The 27,959-nt window shown below is 43.2% G+C and overlaps 1 protein-coding gene across 3 annotated transcripts in view; it reads right to left on the bottom strand.

The window, feature by feature from the left end:
• PITPNC1 (phosphatidylinositol transfer protein cytoplasmic 1) overlaps positions 1–27,959 on the bottom strand; it is a 132,259-nt gene that overhangs the window by 28,531 nt on the left and 75,769 nt on the right. For all 3 annotated transcript variants that reach the window (XM_083427966.1, XM_083427965.1, XM_083427967.1), the window contains 3 exons: positions 25,165–25,172; positions 12,149–12,220; positions 723–818 (listed from right to left, as the gene is read on the bottom strand). In XM_083427966.1, coding sequence (XP_083284092.1) covers positions 723–818; positions 12,149–12,220; positions 25,165–25,172 — 176 coding nt within the window. The remainder of the gene's footprint in view (positions 1–722; positions 819–12,148; positions 12,221–25,164; positions 25,173–27,959) is intronic.

The raw sequence follows: 27,959 nt of genomic DNA, 5'->3' as shown, positions 1-27,959 counted from the left end.
TCAATTTAATAGTGTTTTATTAGAAATATGAAGGCATATTAATTCTATGCAAATTCCCTGGAGTTGTCATTCCCATGCAACAAGAAAAGTATTGAGTAAAGTCAAAACAATACAGTGGTACCTTGGGTTACATACGTTTCAGGTTACATACGCTTCAGGTTACAGACTCCGCTAACCCAGAAATAGTACCTCGGGTTAAGAACTGTGCTTCAGGATGAGAACAGAAATCGCGCCGCGGCGGCGCAGCAGCAGCAGCGGGAAGCCCCATTAGCTAAAGTGGTGCTTCAGATTAAGAACAGTTTCAAGTTAAGAACGGACCTCTGGAATGAATTAAGTACGTAACCAGAGGTACCACTGTATGCAGCTAAGTCATTCCAGCACATGTTTACGTAAAGCATTTTAACTCAGCTCCTTAGCCAAAAAGGCCCTTGGAGCAGCTTAAGTTTAATATTTAAGACAATCCCTACTTGCAGACTTATATTATAAAAGTCATGACAAACATAAGGAAAAAGGTGTGAGAAGGGAGGAGGAAAAGAAAGTGAAATGTACTTAATCAGCACTTGGTGGGTGGAAAAATTCTTCTTATCACTTGGTAGGATCAGAAGAGATAACCAAGCTGTAGTTGGTGGAGACTATTTATCCCAGAGCAGTATGGATGTCTGAATGGGCTTTCTGCACAATGCAAATCTACACTGCTCAAGAGCATTAAGTCCTTTACCTACCTCTGATTCTTTGTAATAGCGCTCAGGAATTTCGTCACAGGCAATATCAATAAAGCAGATTTCTCTCTCAGGATCTTTGGCTTCATTATCAAATATCTGCAAGATGTAAAACAAACACGCTTCAGTGTTCTGATGGGCATGTAGTCTAAACTTAATCATGAATGTTATGAACCGGCAACAGCTTGTCTTAAGGAACAAAGGCGCTGGTTCCAAAAACAGCAGAGTATGTTCTTGGCAATATCTCATAGTTACAGGCTGGCACCATGTGCAACGACAAGCAATTTTCTCAAAATATGGAACAAAACTCTGAGACATTTCTTTTCACAACATCAGAAGGCTTTCCAGTTCTTCAGTTTTTATTGTAATAATGATAGAAATAAGCAATATGTTACCAAAAAAATAAAAAGTCTTCCAATTTTTCTTGCAATTGATAGTTTGGAAACATCATATGAGCAGTGTGGCCTAACTGCTCGGAGACACAACAGCTATTTCCCACTGGTGACAGCCCCTCTGCCCACAGTAGCTCCCTGTGTCTCCTCTGGTACCTTGCTCCTAACATCTCAGTTGTTGCAAAAATACATAGAAATCCCCATTTTTAAAACATACTGTTCTTTGCTCAGCGCTTTCTTAAGAAGTTATTAAGAAGTTCTAGGGGCAGTGCTGCTGGGTTTGGCTTCCTTTGGAGGAGGGAAAACTGGAGACTTGACCTGTCGTCATAATATGGCTCATTTGTGAATTTGCTGTACGTATAAATTTATGTGTAGGATCTCGCTTAAAGCATTCCTACAAGGCCAGCAGACTCACTGTTTCTAATAATAATAATAATAATAATAATAAAATTATTTATACCCCGCTCATCTGGCTGGGTTTCCCCAGCCACTCTGGGCAGCTTCCAGCAGAATATTAAAATACAATGATTCATCTAAGATCTAAAGCTTCCCTAAACAGGGCTGCCTTCAGATGTCATAATAATAATAATAATAATAATAATAATAATAATAATAATAATAGTAATATCAGATCATCAGAGAGATGTCCTGTGCCACCAAGGTGGTTTTAGTCAGCTCACCTCTTACTTTCTCCATCACACTTGTGATGGTGCACACTGGTCAAACATTACTCTATCTGTAATGCCGTGGATGAAGTCTGGTTGTGGTTTGTTTCCATAAATGGTAAGTCAAGAACAAACCTTAGTTACCACTTGTCGTTTGCTTGGAGGAAACAAACCATGAGCCTGGTTTCGGATGACACGTCCAGCCAGACTCTGGCTTGCAGCAGGAGCAGGGGAGGAGCATCCCAAAATCTTTTGGAGGAGCATGCACCAGCACACTGCTCATTCACATTAAACCATAGCTGGTTTTAAAACAATGGTTTTGTGTGATATGTGAACCAGGCCACACACACACACACGCACACACACTCCCCTTAGCAAAGGGTGGTGACACCACCTCCCTCAAACTACAGTGGTGCCCCGCAAGACGAATGCCTTGCAAGACGGAAAACCCGCTAGACGAAAGGGTTTTCCGTTTTTCGATGCGCTTCGCAGGACGAATTTCCCTATGGGCTTGCTTCGCAAGACGAAAATGTCTTGAGAGTCTTGAGATTTTTTTCCGCTCCCCACCCCCTTTTTCTAAGCCGCTAAACTGCTAATAGCCTTTTAGCAGCTAATCCGCTAACCCTTTAATAGCCGCTAATAGGGTTGCTTCGCAAGATGAAAAAACCGCTAGACGAAGAGACTCGCAGAACGAATTAATTTCGTCTTGCGAGGCACCACTGTATTTGATTCAAAAAGTCACACGGATGTTATACTACAGGGATGTTCAACAGGTCACTCACGATCTACTGGTCAGTTGTGGGGTGTCCGAGAAAGCTCAACAACTTTTTGTCAATCCAATGGGTAGATCACTGCCAGTTTTTTTAAAGTGGGAGTAGATCACAGTCTCTTGTAAGCTGGACATCCCTGTTATACTAGAAGAGTAACATGCACTTTGCACAGGCCTGCTTTCCCTGTTGCACATAATAATAATAATAATAATAATAATAATAATAATAATATATTTATACCCTGCCCATCTGGCTGAGTTTCCCCAGCCACTTTGGGCGGCTCCCAATCAAGTATTAAAAACCATACAGCGTTAAATATTAAAAACTTCCCTGAACAGGCCTGCATTCAGATGTCTTTTAAAAATAGGATAACTACTTATTTCCTTCACATCTGAAGGGCGGGTGTTGCACAGGGTGGGCGCCACTACTGAGAAGGCCCTCTGCCTGCTTCCCTGTAACCTTACTTCTCGCAATGAGGGAACCGCCAGAAGGCCCTCGGTGCTGGACCTCAGTGTCCAGGCAGAACAATGGAGGTGGAGACGCTCCTTCAGGTATACAGGACCGAGGCCGTTTAGGGCTTTAAAGGTCAGCACCAACACTTTGAATTGTGCTCAGAAATGTACTGGGAGCCAATGCAGATCTCTCAGAACCGGTGTTATGTGGTCCCGGCGGCCACTCCCAGGCACCAGTCTAGCTGCCGCATTCTGCATTAATTGCAGTTTCCGGGTCACCTTCAAAGGTAGTCCCAGGTAGAGTCCAAGTAGTCCAAATAGTCCCAGTAGTCCAAGCGGACATAACAATAGCCAGGCTGCAAAGGACTTAGATATGAACCAAGGTTTTGTTGAGCCAAGGTCAATGTTTCAGCCACTATGTTGCCCCTACTCTCCTATCCATTCTTAAATTAAGAGGTTATTTTCCATCTCCCCCAACCTCTTTCAACTGGAACCTAAAATCAGAAATGACTCATTATTTGAGTGCCTGAACCTTAATTCATCCATACTTCTTTCTTGCACTGTATCACAGATGGAAGTTTAATCCCTCTAAATTTCTCATTAGTTCAAAAATAAGGAGCCATTAGTGTACAAGATTTACTTCTTTTTAGGGCTAATTCTCCTGGTACTTCCTCTAGCCAAATACCCTAGAATTCTCTTGAAGCCTGCAAGGGAGATAATTTGATTGGTTTTGCAATCAGGCTGTGGATATTTAAGTTGGGTTTTTTTTTAAGTGATTAAAGCCGATGGAAAGAAACATAAGGCTCTCAATCTGCGTCTCTATATTGGCAAGGAGCAGGAAGCAAATGGCAAGAACATTTTGTGTTCCTAACAATGCAGGGATTGTAGAAAGGCCTAATAAATATTATGATATCAAGAAGAAATTAGGGAGGTTTCACGTTTTTGGAAGCAATATATTATGACCAAACCAAGGACTGTCACGTCAGACCAAAATTCTCATTGAAAGTTTAAACTATGGTTTAAATTAAGAGTGGGGTTCTCCTGCTTTCACGCTAAACAGGGCACATCTGGCCTGAGAGACCATTTTCCCAAAACCATGGCCATTTGCCCCACCCCAATATCATGTGATGTCAGGTGTGGTTCAGTTAGAGACACAGCTCCACAAAATCCTGTTTTGATAAGAACCTATGGGAATTTCGTTAAAAGTGGAATCTTAATCATTTTATCTGCTTAATGGCTTAATTCTACAATGAGCCCAAACTTGTCTACCATAAACACTAGTGCCTGCTTCAGACAGTGCTATTTCAGATGATAGGGTGCCTGAATTTTGCTTCCATAGGTCACTGCTGACAAGGAGAACTAGCACCAGTTCTAAACACCCAGCCAATTGCAAATACAGTGGTACCTCAGGTTAAGTACTTAATTTGTTCCGGAGGTCCGTTCTTAACCTGAAACTGTTCTTAACCTGAAGCACCACTTTAGCTAATGGGGCCTCCTGCTGCTGCCGCGCCGCCGGAGCACAATTTCTGTTCTCACCCTGAAGCAAAGTTCTTAACCCAAGGTATTATTTCTGGGTTAGCGGAGTCTGTAACCTGAAGCGTATGTAACCCGAGATACCACTGTACCTCTAGCAAAATTCAGTAAACAGGACAGCAGTGCTTCTAAAAGAAGATATTTTTTTTTGTTGAACAGCTCTGATAACATAATGCAAGATGAGTGCTCTTTTACACTTTGTGCCATATTAGCTTGACAGATGGATTCAAAGTACTTTACTGATCGATAGGCACAGTACTAAAAGCAAACGTATTTTGAAGGCTATAATGGAAGAACTCTCCCTCAGAGGCAGAATTCTGTGAAAGCTGCTATGCTGCTGCTTCAAATGGAATACCTTAAAAGTACTCTATATTTGTCAATGGGAACTGGGAAACATCTTTTCAATGGCTTCTTTCACATGCCACACCACACCAGCGATGCAAAATCTGTGCTGAATTAAAAATTTCATCCAAACTAACGGTGGCCCAGTTTGCATGTAATGCTAAGCCAAATCATGGGCAGCGCAGCTCCACCAGGCACTGCAGCCGTGACTTTTGCTCTAGGAATCTGCATGTTTACTCATTTGTGCAAAGGGTTTGAGAATGGAAATTGTGTGTCAGCAGCACAGCGGCAGCAGGCCCCATTAGCGATAGTATGCATCAGGTTGTATAATATAACATAATAATAATAATTTATTATTTGTACCCCGCCCATCTGGCTGAGTTTCCCCAGCCACTCTGGGCGGCTTCCAACTGAATATTAAAAACAATACAGCATCAAACATTAAAAACTTCCTTAAACAGGGCCGCCTTCAGTTGTCTTTTAAAAGTAAAATAGTTGCTTATTGCCTTGACATCTGCTGGGAGGGCGTTCCACAGGGCAGGCACCACTACTGAGAAGGACCTCTGCCTGGTTCCCTGTAACCTCACTTCTTGCAGCGAGGGAACCGCCAGAAGGCCCTTGGCGCTGGAGCTCAGTGTCCGGGCTGGACGATGGGGGTGGAGACGCTCCTTCAGGTATACAGGACCGAGGCCGTTTAGGGCTTTAACGGTCAGCACCAACTTTGAATTGTGCTCAGAAACGTACTTGGAGCCAATGAAGATCTTTCAGGACTGGTGTTATATGGTCTCGGCAGCCACTCCCAGTCACCAGTCTGGTTAAGAATGGTTTCAGATTAAGAATGGACCTCCGGAACGAATTAAGTTCGTAACCCGAGGTACCACTGTACACAGTTTGTCTGAACTTGGACAACATGCTAGGCTGCAGAACAGAAGCAAAAGCTTCCAAGCCCCTTCTCATGCTACACTGGAAGAGAAAGAAGGAAGAGGGAGGATCACAGTGGCTCGTTCTAGTAATGCCAAATTATAGCTTAGCATTACATCAATTACATGAATTTTAAACACTATTAGTAGCTATACTATCATGCTGGATGTAAAGGAGTGTTGGGAGGCACCAGCTGGGGAAGAAGGCTCAGAGCCAGGGGGATGATGATGAGTGGTCAGAAGGAGAAGAGGGAGCAGACTGGGAGAAGGAGGTGTCGGAAGAGGAAACAGGGTTTAGTGAGCGGGAAGAAATTGTGACAGAGAGCAGTCCAGAACCAGAGGCAGCAGCGGAGGTTGGAGAGGAGGGGGGGGGGATCAAGGGACAGAGATGAGGCAGGCTGCTGAAGAAGCTATGGAGTCTCTCCTTCCTGCTGTGACCAGCTCTTCTCCCCTCTGGTCTCCCAGAACCTGCAGAGGTGGGAAGAAGGCGGAGCAAAGACAGATGAGGTAAAGAAATCTCAGGTTGCTTGGGAAGAACCCAGGGAGGAGGAGACTTAGGGAGCTGTGGGAAGGCAGGGAACTCCAGTCCTCCTTGGGGCAAGACCTGCTGGGAAGAGTTGCTGTGCTCACTAGGCCTGGGCTGTTTTGTTTCTTTGAGTAAAGAGTTAACTTCGCTGATACCTTGTGTTATTCCTGTCCTCCCAAATCCCGCCTTGACGTATACTGATATTTATCCACGCATTTTCACTTACATCTGTGGGGATCACAATCCAGGCTTGTAGCACTCAAAAGTAGGCAATTGGAAACATGATAAAATAGCAAAGCTCCTAACAATGCATCTTAACCACAGACTTTGTCACAGTCCTTGTTGTTCAGCACTGAATTATCACTGTAGTGCAACAACATACCAAACAGTGAGGGAAAGTGGGGGGAAACAAAAACCCAGCAATTAATAGCAGTGGGGAAAACTTTTGCCTTTGACAAAGTAGGTTTTACAAGTGATTCAGGCATAAGCATGAATAATTTACATAATAAATAAATAATTTACATAACTTTTTTTTAAAAAAGTATGTACTAAACTACAAAATAACCTTCTAGCTAGCTAACCCAGGCACCTCACTACTAATACAATGCTTAAAGATCAACACCAGAGGCAACTATAAACTGTGATTCGAACTAGAGTCTTTAGAAGTCAAAATATTGTTTAAAATTCTATATTTTCCAAAGAAATATTATTTTAGTTTCTAAGGCGACCCTAAGCACACTTATTTAGGAGCTAGTCTAACTGAACCCAGCAGCACTCATTTCCAAGTCAATGTACACAGGAGTGGTTGTAAGTCTAAGCACTGGTCTCTTTGCAGTTGCTGGTTAACTGGCTGTGATCTTCTCTGAAATGCAGAATGCAGCCATGGAAATTCACAAGGGCCTTGCTACTGGGCAACCAACCATGCTTAGTAGGAGAACATCAGGAAGGCAGTAATGTTTACATAAGCTTTAAAACTAAAACCTAAGGTTCCCAGAGGTTAGTCTAGTCTTTTTTGAAGCAGGTTACTGTATACTCTGTCCATTTGTATAGTGTGCATTTTAATAAGAGCAATGCATGCGGTGCTAATGCTTTTCCCTCTGCTTTGCAAGAAACGAGAACTAGAGAAATATTATGGCAAGAGGCCAGTAAGCTCCAACTTGTGATTCCAATCTTTGCGAACTGGCATTAACCCTGAACTGTTGTTGGCTTGCATTCAGCAATATAGAAGCAGCTGACAATCCCTTGTGTCAGCATTTCCACTGCAAAGCTTCAGCATTCTGACGTTTCTAACTTGGCCAAGTAAATGCAAATTTTGTTTTTTAAAAAAGCAACACCACCTAATTTCTTAAATGCCCGTTTCTAGAAAAGATTCAAGGCGTTCAAAAAGTGAAAATGAAACAATATAAAACAACAACTTAATGTCATCACTACCAAACCCTGGCAGACAAAACAACAGGGATAAATCAGCTTAAAAGCAGTTATCCCAACCCTGGGAAAATGCCTGAAAAAACATGCTGATTAATGCAAGTATAGCATCCCCCCCCCACCAGGTTCAGGAATTTGGGTTATTTTGTGGGAACAAGTTATTTCATATGCGAGAAAGCAATGCCTTCTGATAGGAGTCTAACCAACCATTATAATTTGTGTAATCACACTAAATTAACCATTAATACTTTATGGATTTAGAACCCCGCTGCACCTGTTTTCTGCAGCAATGAATTTACTTACCTTGCTTATGAATACACCTCATTGCATATCATTACCCTCAAAATCAAATATACATTTTGCTTCTGTCTAATTACAACATGGTCTATTCGTTGAATTTTCTTATGTTATATGAAGCTCCACTTGAAATAGTGTTCTGTTATGATGCTATGGGGCTTCATTTAAAGTGGAATCTCAGTTATTCTATCTGCTTAATGGCTGTTTTTACAACGAGCCCAAACTTGTCTATCATAAGGACTGGTGCATGCTTCAGACACTGCTTCTTAAAATGATACAATACCTGAATTTCCTAAACTGAGAACAGCCTAAATTCCCTGCATGCCTTGCTGAATTTTTGGCAAAAGCAAGTAAGTGAGGAACTATCATTCTGCAATCTGTGCCATAACAAAACAGACTCTAGTCTCTAATACTGCATGTATCAATATAAAAATACTTTCAACATGGGCAGACATAACTAGAGATGACTTCTACATTTTTGTTCACTTACTTTTCCAATAATAAAGATGCTCAATTTAGTTTGCACAGTACCATCTTATAATATTCTTCAGCGGTTCCCAAATTTCCCCCACATGAACTACGTGAACATGGGGAAACCCAGCCAGATGGGCGGGGTATAAATAATAAATTATTATTATTATTGACATTGCTGAGGACTTTGGTGGATCAACAATTTTTCTGCCTGTTGTAATGTGCTCGGGCTAGACGCCGTATGACTTTTAAATGTATTTCTATTGCTTCTTTTATTTCTTATATTTTATTTTATTGCACTACAACTTGAAAGTCACTGAAGTCAGATAGTAAAGGATCTTCACAGATGTGCTGTAGACCACCTGTATGAAGTGGTCCGCAGACCACCGTTTGGAAACCCCTGATATACAGCAACTGAATCCCATTTCATACATATACATTAATGGAAACAACTCACAACATAGCACAGGGGAGCTGCAGTTCAGGACAGGCAGTAAAAAAGAAATTTTTCTCTGAAATAGGGCACATGGATGATCAGAAGGTACATTTGCAGCGGAAAAAAAACATTAACTAAATACCTGATAAGACAAAGAGCAAAAGCAGTATGTCTTTTATTTTCACACTTCAGGTGGCTATGGAATACAGTTTTGTTTAAGAAGGCTTTCCCTGAGGTGTTAGCAAATCCACCTTTCATCAGAGTACTAAATTAGGTGGAATTGGGGGAAGGGTTCCCTATGTAAGATGGCTATTAATTATGGTCAGCAATTATGAAGGGAAGCCCAGACCCCAAGTTAGCTCTGTCTGATGGGGAGAAGATACTGTATCTTAGGGTACCCAACATAATGACTTCCAGATGTCAATGGACTTTTCTCATCAGCACTAACCAGCATGGCCAGTGGTCAGAGACGATGTGAGTTGTTGCCACTGGAAAACAGCTTTAAAATGTACTGTTAATGACTAGTATTATAGTGTTCCAAACAGCGCTGGCTGAGTTCATGCAGCAAAGTTGGCTAAAAGACTCGTTAAAGAGGTTTTAAAAGGAAAATTAGTTATAGTGTATTTCCTTTGTTAATAAGAATTTTATCTTATTAGCAATAATCAGTTCTTTGGAAAGAAACTGTGGGGTGACTCTGGTATGTTTTCCTTGGAACTGTACCTAAACCCTTTCTCCTCATTGCAAAGGATTAGACATTTCTCTGCTGTTATGCTTGACAAATGCTTCTCTAATTTGGCTGCATTTATACTCAGAAACTGAGTATAATCTGAAGTTAGAAGGCTTTTTCCATTTCTGTTTGCTGTGGTATCAATAAAAGTTTTGAAGTTTTGAACAACGGCCAGGATGGGTAGCCTTTGGCTCTCCAGATGTTGGACCAAAGTTCCCATAAATTATGCTGCCTAGGGCTGATGGGAGCTGGAGTCTGGCAACATCTGGAGTGACCACAGCTAACCCATTCCTGACAAAGGGTATGCTTATACAGTAATATCATATTTAGACAATACAAGTTCATAAGTGAAAAAGGACTTCTTTATTTTAGGTGAATTCCCCAATTTAGTGCAGCTTAATATGCAAAGACAAAATCCATCTGCTATAATACAGCTGGCTTTAGTATGCTCCGGCTGTTAATTTGTCAAATGCCATTGTCGTTATTCATCTGTACCAAGAATATGTACACTAGAAAATTGCCTCTCGGTTTCCATTTGATTAATGGTCAGTTCTGAAACACTCATTTAAAAAATCTCTGCTATGATGAGGCCAAAGAGTACATTAACATATATTATTTTCATTATCCGCAGAGGTTTTATATGTAGCTCCTAATGGATCAGCATTCTGAGTTATGAATCTAAATTCTGTGTGTAGAAGAAAATAATCTGCCATTTTAAAGATGGAAACGGCTTTCACTAATTGCTTCTAAAAAGAATGGCTTTTAAGAATATTGTTTAGCTTTACTGATGACAAAGCTAAATCTCTCTTAACAAGATGGTTTTCATGGCAGCACCTACTCATGTAGTAATCTAGTTCACCAACTATCTGATATTCATAGAAGCAGCGAAGAGTATTGCCGTACTTTATTGGCTATTGTGGCATGGACTCTGCTGCAAGGATGCTCCTTTCCCAGAGATACCGTAATTTCCCATCTATAAGACGCCCCAGTGTATAGGCTGCCCCCTATTTTGGGGGACTCAGATTTATGAAAATGGGGGGGGGGGAGATGTATCTGTGTATAAGACACCCCTTAATTTTTGACATTATTTTTTAGGAGAAAAACCCTAGTCTTATACACGGAAAAATATGGTACCTACTAGGTCGGACTGGCAGATGAAATTATTGGACTATGCAGAGATGGCAAGATTAACTGGGGAAATCGGAAACCAGGAGGATCAAAACTTCAACAAGGAATGGGATAAATAAATTACGCACTTGAAAGACCACTGTAAACACTTGAACTCTTTGGCAGGCTTTAAATAACTCTTGCAATGACACATAGACTTTGGATACAATGGAGGATGATAAACTAGACAGATTTATAATACGCAGTTTAAAAAAGTTAGTTGAAGAATCCACAGAGGGGAGGAGGGAAGTCTCGAGATTCGGAAGAATCTTGGGTAAAGTTTAATATTTGTGATACTTTTTGTGTGAATGGATCTGTAAAAATCAATAAAAAATATTTCAGAGAGAGAGAGCGCACTTCATCGGATGTCCACAAAAGCCAATGCCACAATAAACATGTTAGTCTTCAAGATGCCATTAGACTTGTTTTTGTCACAATACACCAACACAAGCAATACAACCCCCCAAGCTGCTTTGTACTGGTCCATTTAGCTCAGTTGATCCATTTGGAGCTACATATAAAACCTTCGGCTTCACAGTCCCCAAACCCACCAGACTTAAGAGTTTGAAGTAGAATTTGACAAATAACTTGTCTGAAGAGCACAAATAACCACCAGACTCTGAAGGTCATGCCTCTGAGGGTTTGAGAGGGGACCCACACCATCTATAGCTAGTCCTCTGCAGGGTACTCAGCAAAAAGGCACACTTTGAGACTATTCAACAGTGCCAAACCCTGAAGACTCAAGGCAGAGCAGTGTTCCTTTATGTTGGATTCTTTATACTGTATATAAAATTCAATACAATCCATTTATCTACACAATATTTCAGTTGAGCATTTACCATCTTGTTTAACTACAATAGGCCAATTCATCAACAGTGGCTGCTGGTTGCATTCTATTTGATTAACTCCCCTTGCTGTTTTTCCTTAAGAGGATCCCTTCCCTTTTAAGATCCTGTCACTTCCCTGGACACTCAAGGGCTCCACAAGTCCGAAGGCTAGCATACATCTCAGTAACAGGTACGAGTTTCCTTAGAAAATGCACATCAATAGCCCAACAATGGCACTGTGCGCCGTGAACAATGAATGCTCTCTGTTCACATTACCTTCCACCAAACTAAAAAGAAGTAGGGAGTAGAAGGAAAGGAGCTAAGAATCTCTACATACAAAACAGAAAGTCTGCTTTTTTTTGGAGTCAAGTTAGATACAGAAAAGCTCTGAAGATCGTAAGGGAGAACCTTGCTGGGCGTGCTAATGAAAGCCTTTACAGATAGTACATGTTGGATCTTTAAGAAGAGTTATCACTTACGTTATCATTGCTTCCTTTGTTGTCCTCATATTTTGTCTCTATGTGAATGGAGAATTTAGGTAAAAATGAACACTGCAGAGAAAAGAAAATCAGAATCAGAACTGTAGCCATTTATAACTCTCCAGTTCATATGTACATTACAACCTAGCAGTTTTATTTTGCGAATGCCAGAAATGAATTCACTAGTTTCCATCTTGTGCATCAAGAGCTTTTGGACCAACCTGTTCAGAATCCTTTGAAAAAGATGCTTTTTTTAAAAAAAAAGGCAGGAAGAAAGAGAAAATTTGAAACTGTCCATTTTGAAAAATAAAGCTAGCAATTCTTGCTAAAAACAATAAATAGCAATGGAAAAAATTGGAACTCTTGTCAGATTAAGCCACATTTTAGGATCATGAATCAGTCTGAAAATACTTAAGCTTCTGATCTCAGCTTATTTAAGATCAGAAGGTCTCAGGGAATATCTATTCAGAATGTCACACTCTGAAAAGCCTTTCTAACACCTCACATTTTCCCTTTTTAATCACCAATGGTCACCCTCCTTTCACCACAATCTTTACTGGCTGAGCCTCATCAGCTTTCAACAGCACTGGTCTGAATCTAGATTGCACTACAAGTCACAGAATATGTTTTGAGATTCATCGCAGGCCCTCAATAATTGACATTGTGCTTCAGCAGAGCCAGGGAACTGTTTATGCATCATGCAGAGAGGTCCATTCATTACAGACAAAGTACATTTTTTTCCTTTTAAGTGAAAGCATATTCACTTATGAGAGAATTAAAATTAGATGCGAGATGATGATGATGATAAGAATAATAATAAGAATAATAAATTTTATTTATACCCCACCCTCCCTGGCCAGAGCCGGGCTCAGGACAGCTAACATCAGTAAAATTACAATAAAAACATAATGGGGGGGGGGACCAATTTAAAATACAGGTTAAAATACAATTTAAAATGCAGCCTCATTTTAAAAGTAGCCCATAGATCAAAACCATAAGGGGAGGGAAACATAAGGGTCAGACTGAGTCCAAACCAAAGAACAGGCGAAATAGCTCTGTCTTGCAGGCTCTGCAGAAAGATGTCAAGTCCCGCAGGGCCCTAGTCTCTTGTGACAGAGTGTTCCACCAAGTCCAGGCCAGTACTGAAAAGGCCCTGGCCCTAGTTGAGACCAATCTAACCATTTTGCGAATTGGGACCTCCAATTTGTTGTCATTTGTGGACCATAAGGTCCTCCGCAGGGCATACCAGGAGAGGCGGTCCTGTAGGTATGCGGGTCCTAGGCCACAGGAAATTATGTTTGCAAATGTATTGCATTTTAAGATATCATTCTTTCTCTCTTCCCACCCCACTCAAGCATATATTCCTTGCAGCAGAAATCTGGTAATTTATGTTTACACATGGCACAAACAGGAATACACAGGGTGAATTTTCTAATTTCCCATTTCAGCATTTCTAGGGGTTGCCAGGTGTTTCTTTAAAAGGAAGAAAATAATCTGAAACCATAAAATCTTAATGGATTGTAAAGGCTTGCAATATTATGTAGGCAACAACTAGCTTTTCAATTGGTCATAAGGCTCCAGTCTACTAAATCATTGAGAAAACTAGATGCAAAAGCAACTGAACACTCAATTCCTTTAAGGAAATTTTTGTTTTGAACTTGAACTTGCTCCTGCTTCTGAGCTTACTATAATTTGAGCCTCTTGTAACTCAGAACCAACAGTGTTTCATATGTGGGTGTGTAGAGATTCTTGTGCACAGTTGTGTGCAGTATCTGGCTTTTGCACGTGTGGATCTGTGATTTGAAGAAAGCAATATGAATAACAGAGAATTGAGGACACAGTGCCTACAGGTGCGCCTCTCCCAGCCCTGTCAGGAGAAGGTGAGTCTCCCCCTGGGTCCAGTAACCCTCCAGCCTCTCCTGAGCTGCAGAGGCTCAGGGCAGAGAGGCGGAGGGAACTGGTTTCTCCCAGGAGGAGTGCTCGCCTTAAGGCCAGGAGAGGCGGGTCTCCTGGGGGCCGGGACCGCCCCTGGCCTCAGAGAAGATAAAGGCCAGTCAGCCCGGTCCCAGGTTGCAGGAGCAACGTCGTTGAATACCTGCTTCTGCCCGGACCCAGACCTGTCCTTCCAGAGTTCCCGTCCCCACCCGGCTTCCTGCTTCGGACCCCGCCTCGCTCTTTGTGAACTGTTTCCAGACTCGTGACCCAGGACCGGACTTTGACCACGCCAACAGTAACCTTCCCCCCAGGACCAGCACAGAAATAGCCAGTAGCAGCATTCTGACATTCCCACCCTGCCCATCCCATAGTTGCCTATCCACACAAAGCTAGTAGAGAAGACCTTTCAGCAATGTATAAGAGAGAACAGGCATTCAGGCAGCAATCTCTGACATGAGGACAGAGGTGTCACAAGAAGACAAGTGTCCATATTTTCATCTGTGCAACAAAGGAGGGTGTTACTGCAGAAGAGAACTGGTTTAATTGCCAAAACATAGCAGTATTCCCTGAGTGGAAGGAGAGGAGAAAACAGAATATTGAAAAGACAGAGCCACAGTTGTGTTTTTCAATTCACCACAGGCACCTTCTTTAAAAAATAAAATAAAGAATAGAGTCTATTTTTAGTGTGATGATTGATTAGTGTTGTCATAGCAATGAGAAGCAACTGCAAGAACACAGTATAATATAAGTAAGCCAAGACAAGTGGCAAAGAATTAAGGGAACAGAATACAAAACACATGGCATTTTTCAGCCAGCCTATGGGTTGCTGCTATAATAGCAATCTTTCCACTGAAATTGCATGTGAAGTGGATGAAGGGATTACAATGTCCTGAAATAAAAATATTGGGGATTAAACAAGATAATGACGCTTCTCTCCTTTTTTCATCTAACCAGAACCTGTGGTTCACAACCAAGGAAAACAATCTTCTAATGGGAACCTTTTGTAGAAACTTCAAACAAAAAATTCTCATTGCTTTGCCATTAGAAACATTAATTCTGAATCACTGGAAACTATTTCAGGCCTGTTCAAAGCTGAATCCAGCTCTTTTCCAGAGAAGGAAAGGCACATTTGTATAAAAATAGAGTGGTCAAGATTGATTTCGTACTAGCTGTTTTCTCCATAATTGACATAATTAATTGACTCCTTTTTTAATGGAAAACCTAGATCGAGTTGCATTCCAGGGTTTCCTATGTAGTTCTGTGCTTTTTCTCAGCAGATTTATAGCAGGGATTTTAGTCATAAAAATCTGTGGCAGCAAATAACTTGTCCAGCGTGGACTGACAGAGTACTACTGAGGTTTTTCAGGAACACTGGGTGAAATTCAACATACCGTAAAGTCGTGTATGTGTGTGTGGAAAAAGGTCTCCTCACACAACAGAATTTTCCCTCCCTCTCCTCCCCATGTTTCCTCTAAACCTTTTCCGGATTTCCCTCCAACCCTCCAGAGCTAGGGCCACAAAGGGGGAAGTAAAGGTAAAGGTAAAGGTACCCCTGCCCGTACGGGCCAGTCTTGACAGACTCTAGGGTTGTGCGCCCATCTCACTCAAGAGGCCGGGGGCCAGCGCTGTCCGGAGACACTTCCGGGTCACGTGGCCAGCGTGACATCGCTGCTCTGGCGAGCCAGAGCCGCCCACGGAAACGCCGTTTACCTTCCCGCTAGTAAGCGGTCCCTATTTATCTACTTGCCCCCGGGAGTGCTTTCGAACTGCTAGGTTGGCAGGCGCTGGGACCGAACAATGGGAGCGCACCCCGCCGCGGGGATTCGAACCACCAACCTTTCGATCGGCAAGCCCTAGGTGCTGAGGCTTTTACCCACAGTGCCACCCGCGTCCCTTTCAAAGGGGAAAGAGACCAGAGGAAAGTCACATTGGTGAGCGAATCTCGCACACACAATTTAGTTGAAAACACACTATGTCCCTTTAATTAGTAGCTTTATGGGTTTTTTTAAGGGGCTTCTGGCCCTGCAATTAGTTGCTTCTTGTTCACTTGTGTGGCACCAATCCTTTATTCCATGAACTACCATGTCTATGTCTACTAGGAGGAGGAGGCATGGCAGGAATTTCAAGCTAGGTTACAAGCACCACATGACAAACTATGATGATGATGATGATGATGTGATCTAGATGAGCCATTCCTGGTCACTGGTAAACTCGCTCAGTCTGGTGACTCTTTAGAGAAGGAAATCATTAGGCTGCCTGTGTCTGTTCCAGGCTGTTCCTCCCCCCAACCTCCCCAATTGCTTCCCTGCTGTCTTGTGCTTCTCATATCTGCCTTCTTGTTGGCTCCCTGGGCTATCATACCCAATTGTGCTCTTCAGTTATAGGATTTGGTGGTGTTGGCTTTGGTGAGCTGCCTGAACTACCCAAATTTCATCCTGGCCCAAGTGTTTTGCTCATATCAGTTTGTAGAGCCTATATCCCTCAAGGACTGCCTCTCCCCACATGAACTGACCCAGACCCTGCGATCATAATCTGAGGCCCTTCGTTGTGTGTCTCCTCCATGAGAGGTCCAGAGGGCGGCAACTTGAGAATGAGCCTTTTGTGCGGTGACTCCCCACTTGTGGAATGCTCTCCCTAGGACGGCTCGCCTGGCGCCTTTGTTACTTATTTTTAGGCGCCAGGCAAAAACGTTCCTCTTCTCCCGGGCTTATGGTTCATTTTAAAATCTATATGGCCTTTTGTTTTTGTTTGTTACTATGCTATGTATTTTTGTGCTTTTCTATTGTAGACTGCTCTGTGATCCTCGAATGAAGGGCTGTTTGGAATACATAATAATAATAGTCATTAGAACCTAATCTTGCCAGCAGTGATTTGATCTCAAATATGGTAAAATATTCAAGGATTTATGGCTGAGCTTATGAGTTGTGTCATCCCAAATAACTGTCCAACATGATATGCATTTTAATTAAGTTAAATAAAATTTTAAAATCTGTCTAGCGTTCTGCCAACTCACACACTTCTGGAATGCACTTCAAGTACTTTTGTTGACAATGGCACCAAAACACCTTTAGCTCAATGTAAGACAGAGCTGAGTCCTTGAAACCACTGATAGGAGAAGGAGGTTGCAGCTGGTGCCGGTTGCTGCTGCTGCCATTGCTGCATCGTTTGCCGCGACTACCTGCAAGCATGCTGTCAGGGCCTCATATTTATGGATTTAGAAAATTTCTACCCACATATTTCGGCCTCCAAAATGGCACCCAAAGCGGTCTCCGGACTAAACACAGCAATAATGAAATACGTCTGGGTGCGTGGGAAGCAAATGTATCCATTAAATTGCTAAAACAGCAGCACGAAAAGCACATAAAGCAAGTGGGTCAGTTTAAAAATACATCACCATTGAAGGAGGCTAAAGGCGCAGGAGAAAAGAAGAAATCTTTACTGCCTTCCTTAATGAGAAGAAGGGCTGACTAAGGTTATCTCAGGAGAGAGCTTCTCCTTGGAAGTGCAGCTACTGCACACACACCTCCAAAGGTGGCAGGATGTAAAGTAGAGGCCAGGTGTTGAAAGAGGTGAACAAACAGGTTCACGAGAGAGGAAATGGTTCTTTGGACAACTTGGTGCCAAGCCATTTAGGGTTTTATAGGTGTCCTGAAACAAATAGGAGGCTGGTGCAAATGAAAAAGTTCTGATGTGATATGTTCTGAGAACTAAAAACGAGAAACTAATCTGGCTGGTCTATTTTGCACCAAGTGGAGTTCCAAACCCTCTCCGAAAGCTTATTTATCACCTTTATATCCCAACTTTTTCTCTTAGGGGTACATGGTCATGGATGCTTTAGTTGAGATTCCTGCTTTGCAGGGGGGTGGACTAGATGAACCTTGGGTTCCTTCCAACTCTTCAGATTCTATGGTTCACCCTACAATGACTCTGTGGGGTAGGTTAAGAGGCTGTGACTGGCCTAAGGTCACCCAGTGAGCTTCGTGTCTGAGTGATGGGATTTGAACCCTGATCTCCCGGGTCCTAGTCGGACACTCTAAACACTACACCACCTGGAGTACTTCTGCTGTGGGGCAGCTATTTAAATTAAGTAGGTAAATGAATAGGGAGAAAGCAAATTGTCACTTAGAGAAGGATCTGAAATATTTTCCTTGAACCTTGAATTTGTTTTGTTCTCGGTTGTTTTATCTGATGGTTTAATGTGCTGTAAACAGCTGTGAGATTTTTTTTTCTTTAAAATAAAAAGTGGTATAGAAATAAAACTAACAACAACAACAACAACCCTATTTGGAGTGTACAGCAGTAGTCCGGTCTGGATGCAGTCAGGGTGCAAATGACAGTGGCCATATCTGCATGGTCTAGGAAAGGGCACACCTTCTGCACAAGCTCAAGCTGAGAAAAGGCATGCCTGGCCACAACTATCACCTTGTCCTCTAGGAGTAAAGTGGTGTCCCAGGAGTGCTTCCAAGCTGCAGACTGGATCCTTCATGGGGAATGCCACCCCATCCAATCCTGCCCTCAGCCACTCTCCTACCGATCAAAATCACTCCTGTTTTGTCTAGATGAAGCCCTGCCTCATAAGCCCACATCCATCCCATCATTGCATCCAGACAACAGTTCAGGAGCCCCCAGGGCTTCCTTGGCATTAGAAGAAAAGACTGATATCTATCTTCAGGTTGATAATGCCTAACTCCAGACCTCCCCTGACAATCTCATTAAGATGTCAAACCTCCACGTTGTGTCTTTGACCATGGACCGGACTTGGACCTCGCCTCTCGGGTAATCCATGGGACCAGCACAGCAAGTGAAGAATAGTCTCCAAAGGGTCTTCCTAATTTAAAATTGCAAGTTTCTGGAAATTGAGAGCATCCCAACCCTTGTTGCTGCCATTAATGTTGGCAGAATAGTTACAACAGGTGTAAGTAAATAATTAAAATGCAACTTGGGTAATCCTGAAATGCTCAATGTGGCACAGTAACCTAGTTTATCAGGAAGAGCTGTTTCTGAGGAAGGCAATGAAGTGGCTGGTTTCTTTAACAGCAAAGTAAGAAATGAGTAAGCTTTAGCCCTCAGGAAAGCAAGCTAACGTATACCATTTACTGAGAGACGGCCAGCCAAGAGATGCTGAGTTCGATATTTGTCATTGCATATATCTCAGTCTTTTCAACACTGCACTTTAAACTAAGCTTGGAAGCCTCTGGTTGGTGACTGATGGAGTGTGGAATTTATGATACAGCCACTCCAGATGTTTCACAATCAAAGGCAGATGTAATAGACAGGCATTTTTCCATGACGTTCTGAGCCTCTGGATAGAATTCACCAATTAACTACCCACTCAACATTGTGTGCGCCGAATGAAAAATTTCTCACATTTCTGTGGCTCTTACAGCAAAGGATTAATGACGTCACATGGTAGGCCTCTTCCTAGCATTACTGAAGTACCCTAAATAAAAGTTTTGAAGTTACCGTCCGTTGCACAGACGACGAAGCCAAAAGAGAGGTCTTTATCCTGCAAACTAAACAATAGCCGAAACTAGCTAACCCAATTCCTTTTAAACCTTTCTTTTTCATCCCTATCATTATTCATGCTGAGTGAAAGCAAGTCACTGTGCAGAAAATATATTCTGATTACTGCCAAAATCCAATCAATTGCAGATGGTTAATATACAAGATAACACAGTGCACTGTCCTCAATCCTGGGGTGAACCATATGGGCAGGCAGCTGTACTCACCCCCCCCCCCCAGATTTAAAAGACAGTAGGAATAGGCTTACCAACCCAACAAGAATCAGAAAGCAGACCGGAGTCTTGGGGAGGGGAGAGTTATTCGGGCCAAGGGAAACTTGTTTCATGGTTTCCATTTGAATCCCTGGCATTTCCCTGGCATGCCCTGGAGCTGGGCATGTTTAGCCTGGAGAAGAGGAGGTTAAGGAGTGATATGATAAAGGTAAAGGTACCCCTGCCCGTACGGGCCAGTCTTGACAGACTCTAGGGTTGTGCGCCCATCTCACTCAAAGAGGCCAAGGGCCAGCGCTGTCCGAAGACACTTCTGGGTCACGTGGCCAGCGTGACATTGCTGCTCTAGCGAGCCAGAGCCGCACACGGAAACGCCGTTTACCTTCCTGCTAGTAAGCAGTCCCTATTTATCTACTTGCACCCAGGGGTGCTTTCGAACTGCTAGGTTGGCAGGCGCTGGGACCGAACAGCGGGAGCGCACCCCGCCACGGGGATTCAAACCGCCGACCTTTCGATCAGCAAGCCCTAGGCACTGAGGCTTTAACCCACAGCGCCACCCGCGTCCCTGATATGATATGAGTGATATGATAGCCATGTTCAAATATATAAAAGGATGTCACATAGAGGAGGGAGAAAGGTTGTTTTCTGCTGCTCCAGAGAAGCGGACACGGAGCAATGGATCCAAACTACAAGAAAGAAGATTCCACCTAAACATTAAGAAGAACTTCCTGACAGTAAGAGCTGTTCGACAGTGGAATTTGCTGCCAAGGAGTGTGGTGGAGTCTCCATCTTTGGAGGTCTTTAAGCAGAGGCTTGACAACCATATGTCAGGAGTGCTCTGATGGTGTTTCCTGCTTGGCAGGGGGTTGGACTCGATGGCCCTTGTGGTCTCTTCCAACTCTATGATTCTATGATTTCCAATTACACCATCTCAGGTAGCAAGATTGGAGAACAATGTTAAGTGTAGCCAATGCTGAGATAGAAGGACCAATAGCCTGAGCAGTTAGGTACACTGAAAGTAGTCTAATATTCTTTTGGACATGGAACACTTTTGCTGCTCCTTCTGCCCCTGTCCCCTGAACAGTTTCTGATCAATCAGAGGTGTCCCTTGTCTCAAAGCTAACTATATTATTATTTAGAAGGAAAATCACCATAAAATACTGTATTTTTCGCTCTATAAGACACACCCGACCATAAGACGCACCTAGTTTTAGAGGAGGAAAACAAGAAAAAAAATATTCTGAATCTGCGTAGCGCCTCTCCAGCAAAGCGGGAGGAGAAACGGAAGGGGCTCCATTTCTCCTCCTGCTTTGCTGAAGGGGTGCTGCGCAGCTTTCCCTCTCTTCACAGCGCCTCTCCAGCGAAGCGAAGTCAGAACAGCAAGAGGGATTGCTGCGAAGCGATCCCTCTTGCTGTTCTGGCTTTTGGGACAACTGCGTCAAGCCTCTTCAGGGCAGGGGGAGCGTTTCTCCCGTTGCCCTGAAGAGGCTTTGCGCAGCTGTTCTGGCTTCAGCGATAGCTGCGCAGCCTGCATTTGCTCCATAAGACACACACATTTCCCCTTACTTTTTAGGAGGGGGAAAGTGCGTCTTATAGAGCGAAAAATACGGTACCTCTGGGGTTGAAGGCACAATTATTTCTATAGTTGCCAGCATATATATATCAAGACCTCTCCATCCACCAAATAATCTCAAGGAGTGGGCAGGTTTGAAAACTTTCATAATGACACAACTATGCAGCTCTCAAGGTGCACTCTCAAAGGACTGTGGTTGCTGTCTTTCCACTTGTTCCCGGAAGGTCTGCCACAGCAGATAAATAAGGAAAAAATAAGAGTGAGGACACCTGCAGCTTGTAAGGACACCATGGAGTCAGCTATACAGCTGCAAATAAAACGTTTCAAGTGTTATATACAAATGTGACACTAGATGGCGATGGTGAGTTATGGCAAATTCAATATATTTTTCAAAACTTTTTTTTTTAAAGCATTTTCACAGCATTTTAAAATATGTGTCTAGATTCCATCCAGCAGCGGAGAAGGAGGGTGGCTTGAGTCACTGATTTATTTCTACGATTTAGATCCCACCCTTTCATTTGAAGGAACCCAGGCCAGCTAATACATCAATAATGTATATATTTAAAGCATTCTAAAACAGTTTAAAACATATTATTTCAGCCAGAAACAGCATCTTTCAGCATCAAATGCCTGAGTAAACAGGAATGTTTTCAACTTCCTCTGGAAAAGTCAATAATGGGAGACTGGTGCATCTCATCAGGGAGGACATTCCACAAATGGGGAACCACCACCAAAAAAGACCCCCCCATGAGCCAGTGCCAACCAGGAAGTCCCCAGTTGCGGCACCACCACCAAGGCCTCACCTTCACATGACCCCTCACAGAGTCATAGTTACAGGTAAGTAACCTGTTTTTCTTCTTTGTTTTCCCACCTTAGTTCCACATACGGGAGCATTGTGGGAAAGAGAGCAATGCTGCCTGCAGAACAGAAAGTCGTATTCTCCCTTTAGCAGGTGGACAAATTTGTCACATCCCAATTCCACAACAAAATCGTAAATAAAAGGCTTGAATAGGAACGGCACAAATATGTCCCACTGTTCAACATCTCAAGTTGAGGGAATTTGGTGGGAAGGAAGAAGAAGAAGAAGAGTTTGGATTTGATATCCCGCCTTTCACTCCCTTTAAGGAGTCTCAAAGCGGCTAACATTCTCCTTTCCCTTCCTCCCCCACAACAAACACTCTGTGAGGTGAGTGGGGCTGACAGACTGTGACTGGCCCAAGGTCACCCAGCAGCTGCATGTGGAGGAGCGGAGACGCGAACCCGGTTACCCAGATTACGTGACTACCGCTCTTAACCACTACACCACACTGGAAGGCACCACCCATCGGAATAATCCCATTCTTATTAATGCAGCCTCAGTATGAGACACTCAGTCCTGAGACGCTAAGGTGTTCCTTATCATTTGTACCTTCTAATTGGCAGGCAAAACACCATCATGATTTCAATTGGTATGCCTTTTCCAAGCCTTTTGCCCACTGATGCACTTTATGAACACTGCCTACAGAATCAAGTCACTCAGCTACCTGTTATGAGCTGCGGAGTCAAACTCTGTAATAATTCAGAGATGTAGTTTCGAAGCGTAGACGAGCAGGTTCAACGCTATCTCCTTTCAACACCTTAGATTTGCTATCAGTTTCTCTCGAAATGAAGCAAGTTGTCAAGATATTTCACGGCTCCATTGTAACACGTTTTTCCTTCTCCAGAAAGGCAATTGGATTTCAGGATATATGGCATTATCTATAGCACCATTTCTCTCTCTGCCCTGCTATCTTCCATCCCAAGAAGCTTCCACTGAATATTTCCAAGAATCGGACTCGTTCCCCGTTATAATATATTACATAGCATTAGGTTAAGAGTCAATCTAAAATAACGATTAGGATCTCAAAGCCCTTTATGTACAAAATAAAAACAGCAATGTATAGTCAGCTAAAAGAGCCCACAAGCGAGTAGGCTGGGGAGTTATACAACTACTAGGACATTTCCAGGACGTGGGTGGCGCTGTGGGTTAAACCACAGAGCCTAGGACTTGCCAATCAGAAGGTCGGCGGTTCGAATCCCCATGACGGGGTGAGCTTCCATTGCTTGGTCCCAGCTCCTGCCAAACTAGCAGTTCGAAAGCATGTCAAAGTGCAAGTAGATAAATAGGTACCGCTCCGGCGGGAAGGTAAACGGCGTTTCCATGCACTGCTCTGGTTCGTCAGAAGTGGCTTAGTCATGCTGGCCACATGACCTGGAAGCTGTACGCTGGCTCCCTTGGCCAAGAAAGCGAGATGAGCGCCACAACCCCAGAGTCTGTCACGACTGGACCTAATCGTCAGGGGTCCCTTTACCTTTACCTTTAGGACATTTCCAGGCCTGCTTTTTTTTTTGTGAGAAAGGAAGCTGGATAATTGTAGAATAAGCACCAACACAGCCTCTTTATTCACCCTTGGAATTTGAACCCAGTAGTGCCTGCATGTTGTACAGGTGGTACTAATTTATAAAATCTCTTTGATCCTAGTAGTTGCTCAGAGGCACATTTTCTAAGGTAAATGGAATAATCTGAAGGTTGCTGGGCAAGACTTTGGAGTGTAATCTGAAGGTAGAGATCCTTGGAGTTGGCTGGACAATGTGCTCCTCACGCCTTATGACATGAGCTCCAGTGTTCTGCAACAGCCTTCAAACAGTTGCCAAGGTTACCGAGAGTGAGGGTTTATAGAGCTCTCCCTGGCAATAAATACTACAAATAAAGAGGCTGAGACTACCCAATGAGGCTGCGACTTCTTCTGGTGTCCTCTGTGCCTGCCAACTTATCATGGAAGGCTTAGACGATGCAGTAGACAGCAAGCTAGACAAGAATTTATTGTCTCTCTTAAACACGGACAGAAACAGTAACAGAAAGCTCCTGACTCTACCCAGAAATAACTAAATCCAGTCTGCCTAGTGACTGACTCCACCAAGATGCAACTATATATTATGCCACGTGGTAGCTAAACTATGTAAAGCTACCTCTCCATCCACCAAATAATCTCAAGGAGTGGGCAGGTTCACAGTGAGGCATAGCCTATGTAGTCCAGAAACAGTTGGGTTCTGCTTCCGTTTGATCACTTGATTAATTTAGCAAAGGCCCATCCCAGCCCTTTCTCATTTCATCAAACTATTGCTTGTTCTTATCCTTTGCTTTGCTTATTCTTCAAACAGCTATAGGGTAAGGAACTGGATTGCAGAATAACACCTCTACAATTTTTGCATTGCGGTCGAAAGAGGAAAGATTAGAAGGTTCTTCTGTTCCAAATTGAATCATAGAATCAGTGCACCTGTAGGTGTATTGGTGCCTTTTGTGTCTCTCGTTCTTTTATTCAGTTCCTTTTCTCCTTTCTGGGCACTGAGCCCAGATTTGTTTAATTTTGCTTGCCGAATGAAGAGTTTTCCCAGACACTGTATCCAGATAGATGACCATTTTATGAGTTAATAAAAGATAAAATAAAATCTGTCTCTTGACTACCAGCAATAACCGGCACTTTAAAGGCCTTGTCCTTTTCTTATTTTTATAGAGGTTTCATTTCAATTAGAACTACTGGGTAGCAAAATATATCAAGCTTCTGAAATTAACATAATATTAAGTTAAATAATTGATGAGGCCCTCCTAATATTAGCTGCAATATCCTTCCCTAGTTATATAAAAGAGGATCCATCTTCTATTGAGCAATATTTCCACTATGAAAAACCCCATTACTATGCTTTACTAAAACCTTTCCGAGACTTAATTAACATGACAAAAAGTAAGCAAAACTTACCGTGTATTCTGATCCAGATTTGCCCAATAGGAAGAGGAGAAAGGGGGGGGGGAGAATAATGCCATAATTATTTTATTGTTCATGTTGGTTTATTAAAATGTAAAAATACATTAATCATTGTGCTGACATGCATATTGCATTTCCTGTGGATTATATGGGAACAGTGCAGAAAGACTGTATTTCTAATTGTTTCATCGCTGGTGAACGTGGAAGTTTGATTCCTGGAGCACCAGGGCAGCAGATATTTTTGCATAATTTTGCTCTCCCTATTATCCCATCCAAGAGCTGTTAAGGCACCCCAAGGAGACAGGTGGTAAACTCATCACCTGCATACATGAATAGAAAACGGATAAGCATTCTACAGCCTGTTTGTAGCGGAAGTCAGGGGAATGCCTTGCTTTTATTTTGTCTTAGATATCCTAGCTCTTTCTCAATACTACCGGGATATTCCAGTTTCTGATTCAGTTTATAAATAGGACTCCAGTGAGGTCAATTTCAGGGGGGGAAACCGCAAAACAGATTGAAGCTGCCCTGACAGATTAGATGCTGATTTCATAACGTATTCCTATAAGGTCAAATACTGTCCTTACAGAGGAATACAATTTAGGTTAGGCACACTCCTCAGAGGGCTTAAATCACCATTCCGTACCCACATTTAATTACCGGAATTACATTTGCATCTGGCAGATGATTTGGTTTTGGGCAGATAAACCTTTTGAAAATAAATGCATTTCCTGCAAGTCAGCACATTGAGCTCTCACCCTCAATTCACGCCCCCACCTCCTACTCTCAGCAGATACTGCGGAGGTGAAGGGAAGTTTGTCCCCCAAGCAATAACTGTGGGAGGAGAAATTGGCTGGCTTCAGCAAAAATATGCCAAAGCAATTGTTGGGGGAAGGGTGCACTGTCTCTGAATCCTATTTCCCCCTCACACTTGGCACTTCCTTTGGCAGCAATAGCAGGAGTCAGACTTCGTATGGGCATGAAGACTCAACAGCTCTTGGGACACAACAGAAACCTCCCGAGAACCATCCTCCCTGACGGCTCTAAGGAACCAACAGAGATAGAGAGAAACATAAGGAAGCTGCCTTATACCAGGGTCTGCCTATTTGCTTATCTTGTCAATAATGATGATGATGATGAATACCCCGTGCATCTGGCTGGGTTTCCCCAGCCACTCTGAGAGGCTCCCAGCAGAATATTAATAATAAAAAAGGGACAACATCAAACATTAAAAACCTTCCTAAACAGGGCTGCCTTCTAAAAGTCAGATAGTTGTTTATTTCCTTGACATTTGATGGGAGGGCGTTCCACAGGGCAGGGGCCACTACCGAGAAAGCCCTCTGTCTGGTTCCCTGTAACCTCACTTCTCACAGTGAGAGAACTGCCAGAAGGCCCTCGAGAGCTGGACCTCAGTGTATGGGCTGAACGATGGGAGTGGAGACGCTCCTTCAGGTATACTGGGCTAAGGCTGTTTAGGGCTTTAAAGCACCAACACTTCGAATTGTGCTCAGAAGCATACCTGGAGCCAATGTAGGTCTATCCCATGGATAGGTAAACTAAGGCCCGGGGGCCGCATCTGGCCCAATCGCCTTCTAAATCCAGCCCACGGACGGTCCAGGAATCAGTGTGTTTTTACATGAGTAGAATGTGTCCTTTTATTTAAAATGCATCTCTGGGTTATTTGTGGGGCATAGGAATTCGTTCATTCCCCCCCCCCCCAAATATAGTCTGGCCCCTCACAAGGTCTGAGGGACAGTGGACCGGCCCCCTGCTGAAAAAGTTTGCTGACCCTTGGATCCTGAGTAGCCACTTTCTGGGGTCCCAGGCACTGGCTTCTCCAATCACCCTGAAGGGTGAGTGGGTATAACTGGAGGTGCCAGGGTTTGAATCTGGGACAGTTTACCCGCAAAGGTATGCACTCCACACCCTGAGCTATGGTCCCTTCCCTTGTGTGATCCTAAGGAAACTCCAGGTAAAATCCTGGCAGCCTCCCAAGTGCCATTCCATTTAGCATCCCCGGGAAAATGGTTAGTGAGAACCCAGGAAGATGAGCATCATGGCTTGAGGGCATTTGGGAAATTTTAGTTTAGAGAAAAGGCAAATAAGAGTCAACATGATAGGAGCATATAAAATCATGTATGGCATGGACAAAATGCACCGAGGAAAATTTTCCTTCCTTGCTCATAACATTATAACTCCAGTGGGCATCCAGTGATGCTGAATGTTGGAAGATTCAGGGCTGGTTTCAAAAAGTGCTTCTGCACACAGTGCACAGTGAAATTACGGAACTTGCTCCCACAGGAGGAAGAAGAGAAGAAGAGTTTGGATTTGATATCCCGCCTTTCACTCCCTTTAAGGAGTCTCAAAGCAGCTAACATTCTCCTTTCCCTTCCTCCCCAACAACAAACACTTTGTGAGGTGAGTGGGGCTGAGAGACTTCAAAGAAGTGTGACTGGCCCAAGGTCACCCAGCAGCTGCATGTGGAGGAGCGGAGACGCGAACCGGTTCACCAGATTACGAGACTACCGCTCTTAACCACTACACCACACTGGTCCCAACCTAGATAACTTTAAAAGTAGGATAAATCTATGAACAGCGACAAGCCACAATAGAGGCAGCAATGCTTCTGAATGCCAGCTGCTGGACACCACATGAGGGGAGAGTGCTGTTGGGCTCGAATCCTGCTTGTGAGCTTTCCATAGGCATCTGGTAGGCCACTGTGGGAACAGGATGCTGGACTAGATAGGCCACTGGTCTGATCCAGCAACGCCCTTTCTTAAGTTGCTATGTTC

This window comes from Podarcis tiliguerta (assembly GCF_965153285.1).
Source record: "Podarcis tiliguerta genome assembly, chromosome: 2".
In the NCBI taxonomy this organism is placed as follows: Eukaryota; Metazoa; Chordata; class Lepidosauria; order Squamata; family Lacertidae; genus Podarcis; species Podarcis tiliguerta.
The sequence above is the reverse complement of the archived record's forward strand: the minus strand, read 5'-3'. Positions and strand labels throughout refer to the sequence as shown.